This window comes from Phaseolus vulgaris, chromosome 9 (assembly GCF_051622355.1).
Source record: "Phaseolus vulgaris cultivar YP4 chromosome 9, ASM5162235v1, whole genome shotgun sequence".
In the NCBI taxonomy this organism is placed as follows: Eukaryota; Viridiplantae; Streptophyta; class Magnoliopsida; order Fabales; family Fabaceae; genus Phaseolus; species Phaseolus vulgaris.
In genome coordinates this window covers 37,570,723-37,580,332 of record NC_143506.1, presented here as the reverse complement: position 1 = coordinate 37,580,332, position 9,610 = coordinate 37,570,723, and the positions used below count along the sequence as shown (strand labels likewise).

At 24.3% G+C, this 9,610-nt stretch overlaps 1 protein-coding gene and 1 long non-coding RNA gene across 2 annotated transcripts; one reads left to right on the top strand and one right to left on the bottom strand.

Annotated features, from left to right (window-relative positions):
- The first annotated feature begins 2,396 nt into the window (after positions 1-2,396).
- LOC137821267 (uncharacterized) lies at positions 2,397-3,521 on the top strand. The gene is made up of 2 exons (XR_011082772.2): positions 2,397-2,787; positions 3,237-3,521. It is a non-coding gene; the product is annotated as an uncharacterized LOC137821267 (long non-coding RNA).
- A 2,592-nt stretch (positions 3,522-6,113) lies between these two features.
- On the bottom strand, positions 6,114-6,997 carry LOC137822445 (uncharacterized). The gene is made up of 2 exons (XM_068627332.2): positions 6,904-6,997; positions 6,114-6,433 (listed from the first exon to the last, which is right to left on the bottom strand). Exons 1-2 carry the CDS (start codon positions 6,962-6,964, stop codon positions 6,189-6,191), a joined length of 306 nt encoding a protein of 101 aa, XP_068483433.1. The 5' UTR covers positions 6,965-6,997; the 3' UTR covers positions 6,114-6,188.
- Between the last annotated feature and the right edge of the window lie 2,613 nt (positions 6,998-9,610).

Here is a 9,610-nt window from a genome sequence, read left to right as displayed (position 1 = left end):
ATATTTTTTATTTAATAATTTTTTAATAGTAAATTATAATAATTTGAATTCTTTCAATTTTTTAGAGTTAAATCATTAAAATTTAAATGAAATTATATTTTTATTGAACCAACTTATATATTAAATAGATTTAAAGTTTAGAGTTTAAAATTTTTTTTTTTTTTTTATCAGCAATCAAAAATCAATAAATATGAACAACTTTAGGAGTGGTTCAACCCTTATACAAAGTTTCTCTTTCTTCTCATCCTACCAAGAAACATCTACCATACTGACAAAGCCACATACCTAAACCCAAACACAAAACAGATAAAAGACATCAAGAGATCAATCTCATACAAGTCAAAGGGTACAAACACCAATTAGAATAAGAAAAAAAAAACAAAACTAGATTTTGAAAAAATTCATAACCAAACCTTTACTTTTGACTTGTCAGTCACCCACCCTCCTTTAAAAAAAATGACATTGTTCTTATGTTTCCTAATTTCACTCACCACGCAGACCCAAATAACACTCCAAACATTATTGACTGAACTTGACACAGGATCGTTGTAAAACACAAACATCACACCAAGCCACTCAAAACATTGACTCCAAGCAAGTCAAACAAATTTGTAATCAAAAAATAAATGGCGGTAAGACTCCTCCTCCTTCCCACAAAAACTGCACACAGAATTTTCAACCACTACTCCACGCCTTACCAAATTGACCCTAGTAGCAATCTTCTATATTCTTTAACACCTTCCAAGCTGTAAATTGTGCAGAAGGTAAAGTTTTACACCTCCACAACTTTCTGTACACAGAAAACTCTTCCTCTTCACGATCCCTCCTTAATAGAACATAGACAAAATTCACTATACATTTAAGATCTCACCATAGTTCACTTGACATATTGTAGTTCACCTTAACTTCGTTTTTGTAGTTTCTCCTTATTTTAAATTCATGAAAAATTCTAAGAAAACCTCAAATCAAACTTCTTAAGATAACATTTGATAAACCCTCTATTAACTACAGAATATGCTTATGAAATGCATGAAATAATAGTTAATTTAAACTTCGTCTAATTTCCAATGATAAATAATTTTTTGTGCTACTAATTCAATATATTTTCAAAACTAAATGCATTATGAATATAATATTATAAAGTCCGTCTCCATCATTGTAAAAGTGAACATAAAGGTACTCTTACCACACATAAGGAACAATAGTGATTCGAGAATAGAACAATAATTTTAGGAAGCAATCGGTTTTTAACACGTTAAATCTCTCTTGACCAAAATATTGACAGATTGTTCCATGATGGGATTGACTTCTGAATAGCCTGCAACTTTTGTTCAGTTTTTATTGGCTGAGATGTTATTCCATTATTGCTGCAACATCTTCTTAACTGGAAAATCTCCAAAGTCAAAGTTCTCACCTTCTTTTACAACCCTTTTCTGCGCTATATATGAATTATATTATTCCTTACCACCTATATACTAATCATTAAGATATCATTTCACAACTCATGTCCACCCTCTTAAATATCGTCGAACATATATATCGGACACGTATATGAACTCCTAGTTATATATTAATGAAATGTCTGAACTAAAAAATATTTATTAGATATCTAATAATTTTAATACGGTTGTAAGATAAAATAATAATCTTTTATTCAAATTTATTGTATAAATTTTTATTATAATCATAAAAAAAATTGAATCAGTTATGGAAAACATCTTTTTACCACAGAAAAAAACTCAATCATATTTCTTCATGTAAATCTTGATTGTCAATATATATAATTCATAATATATATATATATATATATATATATATATTTGTGTTCCGACGATGTTTTAGATTTTAAAGATTACACGAGTCGAAATATTCATGTCGTATCTAATGTCTATGATAACTTATGTCTAGTCTTTCAGCTAAATCAATCCATGTCCATTTGCAAATGAAATTAAAAAAAAAAAAAAACTTGTCAAATAGCATATGCTATATATGCAATGATCATGACACAGATAAGAAAAAAGCATGGGCATGTAGTGGCACAAATCCTCATTGCCGTCCCTTTTATGAAAGATGCTATACCCACAAAAAGAAAATCAATTTTGAGGTCAATTGATTGAAACTTGAAAGGATGGTGGAGACCCCAGCAATCTTGATTGTGCAGAAGTGGCCGACCCAAATGCTGAAGGAAAGCTTTTGGAAGAAAATCTCAGCATACTTTTTCAAATGGAATGCTTTTATCAAACAGATAGAATTGTTGAGTTGTAATACCTATCAATTTTCTCCAAAAGATTTAACAAAGTCAAAATGAAAATATTGTTCATTGCATGAGAGCATCAACTTTTGCCACTATAAAAGACCACACTAACTCACTGATTACAGCAACATATAGAGCTTGAATTGGCTATGGATCCAAATTCATATGCCAAGGAAAAAACAAGTTTTGAGAAGTCCCTTTGGTCTAAGAGTCTTTCATGGAGAGGTTGAAAGTGGAATGAAGCCAAGGATGACTTGCCGGCATTGATTTCCTACCAAACTATAGCAAGTTAGGTGGTTTCATTTCCTGGTTTTTCCGGCAGGTTATCTTTGGCTATATTTCGCTTTTTTCCTCTCATGTGAGACTCTCATGACTTTCTCTCATATAGTTTCAAGAGTTCTTAGATATTACTAGAATTCCATGTTGGATGTTGGAAAAATATCAGCAAATTTGATTAAGCTGTCAAAAGTCAAATATATATCTGGTTGAAGATTCATCATCAACTATAGATTAAAACATTTCATAATATATAGGTGGGTGCGATCTCATAAGTTGGTTTTATGAGGTTGAGTTAGACTTAAAGTTCACTTCTTAATTGTTGAATTTATTGTAGTGAGTGTTTGTTGGCCTTATTAGACTATCTGTTTATTATAATAGTTTTTATTATTTCTAACTTATCTTCTTAAAGAGTAGAAGCTCCTCAATTTAACTCTTAAGATTCTATTTCAGGACTTCTGTTTGTTAAAAACATTGCTTTTATAAAAATATTCAAAACTATGTTTATTCTTTCAACGCCAAACTTCATCTTACAACAATTTATACAAGTCAGACTACAAAAAATTGCTAACAATTTATTGGACGATGATGATGATACTTTTTTGTGTGTGTATTTCACTATTATATTACACAGATGAAGATCATTTGGTGAATAACACTGCTGATATAGTCTTTTACACGTCTTTTGTTATGTCATGTCATGCAGGTTTTTTTACATGGGTGAGTGAGGTTTTATCGTGGCTATATACATCAGGGACGAGAAGAACTCTTGTGTGTTGTCAAAAAAGTGAGATCAACTACTTCTGTGTTAGATTTTGACAAGTTGATTAAGTGAGTTTTCTGTGAGTAATGGTGCTACTCCTTTCTATGCACTTAAATAGTGTGTTTCTATAGTAGTATCCAGTATGTTCAATATAATCTCACATCATTCAGAATTTGAGATTAATGGTAGTTATATACTTTTTTCTCCTTCAATCCATCGAGACGCATTTTAAAGATAAAACTGTGACGGGACACTAACTTCTAAAACGGATAAAAGTTCAAATACAGTGATTTATTTTAACCATGATATGATTATAAGACAAGTGAAAGGGTAGAGATTTCTTATTTCTTACAAGGTGAAATAGGGACATATTATGTACTAAGCTTTATATAAACATGTAGGAATTTGGAACACAGTTTTACAAATTTTAATTATGTATGAGGATGTTGCATCAATGTTTATTTTCTTGTCCTGAACAGATAATGGGGTGGAATAAGCAAAAGTCTAAAAGTGAGTTTTTTCTTTTTGTATTTCCATAATTTGTAAGTCGTCTCTATAATTTTTTAATTAATATTTTACTTTTTGTGAAAGTGATTTTCGGATTATCTATTTTAAAAAAAATCAAAGATAGAACAGGAAGATTATTTTAATATTTTTCTCTTAAATGAGATGCACTTAGTAATTATGGAGGTGCAGAATTAAAAATCCGGAAAGTGTCAATCTTGAGCCCAATGCATGAATGGGACAAAAGTTATATTTACAGACAAAAATAGCGAAAGCATCATTAAAAACCTTCATAATCTAATATTTATTTTTCTTCTCTCATTTTACTTTTATCTAATATAAGAAATGAGTTTAGAAATCTAAAGAAAAGATGAAAGATTTTATATTTTAAAAAAGGAAAATATTTTAGATAAGTGAGAAATGAATATACACTTAAAAAAATTATTAAATAAAAATTAATTTTAGAAAAAATAATTAGGTACTATATTAAATAAATTAAATATTATCTTATAAACTAAAAATTTATTGATATCTAAAGTAATTTCTATTATTAATAAAAAAATTTAAATTAATTTTTAAATTGGTATCTAATTAGCTATCATAGTTTTAGCTATTAATTAATTTTGATTCTAAAGTTGATAATTAAAATCTTGGTTGATTAGATACCAATTTAGATAACACTAATTTTTTTAGTCTATAAAATAGTATCTAATTTAGTCAGCTAACTATTTTTTTGTATCTAAGTTTAGTTTCTAGTTAATAATTTTCTGATATTGATATATAATTTTTCATTTAACTTAAACTTTCTTTTTTAAACTTATAAAATAGATCTTTACAAAATATATTATTATTATTATATTTATTAAATTCAATAAATATATGACATCTCCAATAGTTTCTTAAACTATCTTTTGTGATGTTTGTACTATTTTTTTCTATCATCAAAGTGTCATATTATGTTTAAGAAACACATTCAATTTTGTTTCAATGGTAAACAGTTTCAAGAAACTTAAAAAAAAAATCATACTTTTATATTTTTTTTATTTAGTTATGTTTCAAATAAATTTCAGTTAGAAATTTGTTTAGTTTTACTTGAAAATTTGTATCTTCTAAAGGAAATATTTCTTAAATAAAATTTTTAAAATTTCAAAAACCTTAGTGTTTTGCGATTTAAAATCTCTCCAAGAAGTTTCTTTCTATCAACTAACTCATTAAGAAAAAATCACCAAATATATATATAGAGAGAGAGAGAACTCTTAGAACTAAAAAAAATATATATGATCTTACCGTTTAATTTAAAGTATTATTTTTAAAAAAATTAATTATTTGTTTGTGTTAAATTAATGCGTTTTATCCGTTTAATAATTAGTGCAATTTAAGATTTGTTTTCACATACATTAATAATAGTGATAAATATTTCATTATTGAATCGGTTTACAAAATAACTCTACTGTTTTGATGATGCATTTTGTACTGAAACGAATAAAACCCTTAATTTAAGGATATATTAGGAACTGAACAATTAATCTTTTAATTTTAATTTATTTCACAAGACTAAAATTTCAGTCATTCCAAGATGAAGTGAGTATTTTTTATATTTTTTTAAATAAGATTTTAGCAAAATTGTTTCAAAGGTCACACATACTAATGGTTAATCTGTACAAAAAGATAAATTATTACATTCAATGTGGATAGAAAAAGTGTAATATCAATAAAAATATATTTACTAAATTATAGGTCATTTTATAAATTAAAAATTTATTAGTATAATTTAGAATATAAAATAATTAGTAGTTAAAATGTTGATATAATTAATTGTTAAATATTAATTTAGAATTTATTTTATAATTTTTTATTAATAATAAAAATGTTTTAAATTTCAATAATTTTTAATTTTTAAAATAATAATTAACTAAAGTTAGTATATTGACTAGTTTTTTTTTTCTAAATTTGATTGTTATTTTTAAAAAAAATTAGTATTTGGTGGGTTTTCATTAATTTCAAATTAGATGTTAAATTGGCATTCTTTTCATCTTAGCCCTTTATGTAATAACTATTTCCTCTGTATCTTTGATAAAAATATTATTCCTTTCCATCGGTTAATTTTCAAAGTTTACCAAGATAATATTGTTTTTCTAATTACACATTTAATTAATTAATAAAGATTAAAAAAATATAATAACACATAAATATGCATTAAAAAAATAAAATAAAAACTAATATCATAAGTAACCCATTTAAAAATACATTAAAAATATAAACTTAAATTAATTCCTTAAAAGATCATAAAAGAAGAGAAGATTATAAAGCAAGCAGTTTTGAAAAAGAAAACAAAATATAGTTATTTAATTTAGTTGATGAGACATTGATCCCAAAGATATAAAATTTGCCCTAATTTGGTTGACAAACATATTTACAAATACACATGTTGTAATTCTTAGAATAGAGTTTACAAGTTCCAACACCCATATTGTATTTGGCAGCACATTTTGAATTGCAACAATCTTCATCACATTGTTCTTTGCAGAGTCCCTGAGAACCAGTGCACTTCCTTATAGTTTCATCTTCTATCACAGACTCAGATGAATCCAAATCTCTAGAACCACCATTTGAATCTTCTTTCACTTCTTTTTGCCCTAAGAATAATGAAAAAAAAAATTATCAAGAAAAAATTGTATACATATGAACGATGATCCAACTCATACAAAATACGAAATGTATCGTGCATCACAAAATCTTCCAAATAACTACGTATCAATTTCCGTCTAACTAACAATAACAAAAACAAACTAAATCGAGAAAAAACAAGTCAAATGATCAAGACACCAATTAGAATAAGATAAACATACAAAGTATAATTTAGAAGTATAATCCAATATCAAAATTTCAACTGAATCAAAAATATCTCTAAGTAATGTAACACTTCATCTTTAAAAATAATTTTATATATCTCTAAGTGATGTAACACTTCATCTTTAAAAATAATTTTATTTGTGTGACACCAAAATTCAAATGTTCTCCAACTATTGAGCCTGTTGAGTCCTTTAATAGAATTATAATAAAGAGCTTTAATAGAATCATAATGATGATTAAGAAAGAGACTAACCTGTTACCAGCAGAATGAAAATGGTAAAGAGAAGAAAATAACAAGAGATGTGGTTCACCATTCTGATAAAAAAGAAGTATTCTTTGTTTTTGACTTTGATGTGATATGCATTAAGGATGATAACTCTATAAATAAGAGTTATTGTGCATTGACTCGAGGCTAGCAACATTAGGGTTATTAAAAACTAATTTAATGACAGTTTGGCTAAAGCACAAATATACTATTATTGCTCTTAATTATTGATATTTTTAATGAATTAAAACATTACAAAATGATGAATATTTGAATGATGGAATAAGTTATTTGGCTTTATTCCTAAACAAAACAAAAGAATTTCATGCTTATTGTATAAATACACTACAAGAAAATCATGAAATAGAAATTAATTTTAGAGAAAAAAATAATTAATTGTTATAGTAACTAAATTAGAAACGATTTTAGAGACTAAACAAATATTTGATTTCTCAATTAGTTTCTATTATTATTAAATGGTTTCTAAATTGATATCTAATTAGCAACCAAGGTTTTTGCTATCAAATTTAGAATCTAAATAATTGACAGTTAAAACTTTGGTAGCTAATTAGATATTAATTTATAAATTATTTAACAGTAATAGAAACTAATTTAGAAACCAAATTTTTTTAGTCCCTAAAATGGTCTCTCTAATTTAGTTATTATAGCAACTAATTATTTTTTGTCTCTAAAATTTGGTTTTTGTTTCATGATTTTCTGTTAGTCACAGTCGTATTCATGATAAAACAATTATATTATATTATTATCTTATAATTTTTAAAACTTTCGTTATCAATTGATCTTTGGATTTTTTTATTTAAATATTTTTCAGTATTTAAAATAATGAATGTCATTAAGATAATTGATAAAATAGTTTATCACAACTTTTTTTTAATAATGATTAATATAATAGTAAAAAATTCAAGCTTAGTTTAGTTTGACATTTTAAAATATTTGTTTTCACTAAAGATCAATATAACAAAAAAAAATTAAAATGGAATTTTATGAACATTATTTGTTTGAAAAATTAAGTTATTGATAATTTTTTAAAGAATTATTGGTGTACTTTTTAAAGAGAAATATGAAAAATAAGAAGAAACACTACAATAAAATAATTAAATAGCAACTAATTTAAGAGACAAAAAATAGTTAGTTATTATATATTAACTAAGTTGGATATTATTTTATAAACTAAAAAATATTATTGATATGTAATATAATTTTTATTATTAATAAAAAAATTATAAAGTAGTTTTTAAATTGGTATCTGACGACGTTATATTCTAAATTAATCACTAATTTATAATTAATGACTAATTTAGAATCTAAAGTAATTAGTAATTAAAACCTTAATAGCTAATGTTAAATATCAGTTTAGAAATTATTTTATAAATTTATATTTATAATAGAAATTATTTCAAAAACCAATATTTTTTTATTTATAAAATAGTATCCAACTTAATTAATATAAGGACTACTTTTCTTTTTTAAAATTAGTTGTTATTTAATAAAAAAATGGTGAAAATAAAACTAGTCATGAAAAAGTAAATGAAGTGGTGAAAAGTTAAAAAAAAAAAGGAAACAAATTATATACTAGAAAACTAAGAATACATATGGAAATTAAAATGAGCTTTACTTTAAAAAAAAACATCACTTAAATATTTATTTGTTTTAATAATTTCTGAATGGAATAAAATTAATGCGCATTAAATTTTAGCTTAAATAGTATTAAATGTTATTTATGGAGTGTTAATTGAATAATTTTTTGCAACAATAAATGCTAAAGAAAGAAAGAAATTAGAAAATACTTTTATTTATAAAACTTTCATGTTAGGTATTATTATACAACTTGACATATCAGGTTGACATTTCAAGTAACAACAATCACATGAAAAAAAAAATATTATTAAAAAAAGAAAAAAAAAAACTAGTAATAGCTAGAAAAAAATACTTTTTTTTTATAAAGTTTTCATGCTAGGTATCATTATGCAACTTCACATATCAGTTATACTAATACCTCAAATAACAATAATCACACGAAAAAAATATTATTAAGAAAAAAAAATACCTTTCAAGCACAAATTAGGCACAGAAAATACATTTTACTTAATAGTAATGCTAAAGACTTTTATTTCTCTTTAATAGTCCTTTTAGAGTTTATGACAATTTAATTATTTTTTTTAGTTAAAAATATAATTATTTTTCTAATAATCATACATTTACTTTTCATCTAATATTAAAATGAAATGAATTATTCTCAATCTCAACCTTCCATTTATCTTCCATTAATAAGTTTGGGTTTTATAAGTAGATATTAATTATCCTTCTACAGAAACAATAAGTTATCTCTTGTCAATTTTGTCCAGAATTATTCTAATTTTTCTCTCCTCTTTATAATATATTAAAAATAAAGATTAACATTGAAGGTAAAAGAAAAGTAAAATAATTGTGAATATGATGAAAGAGTTTATGTGCCTTTCTTTTATTATCTTCTACTAAAGATACATAAGATAATTATAATATTCAAAATATTATAATTTTATAATATACTTAAATGTAAATATGAATATAAAATATATAAATGAAATATATTATTAAAATAAATTTTCATTTTCATTTTAATAATTTTATAAAAAATATGGTTTTCGTTTAACATGAATTATTGAAATAACACATTATTTTTTATTTAACTCTT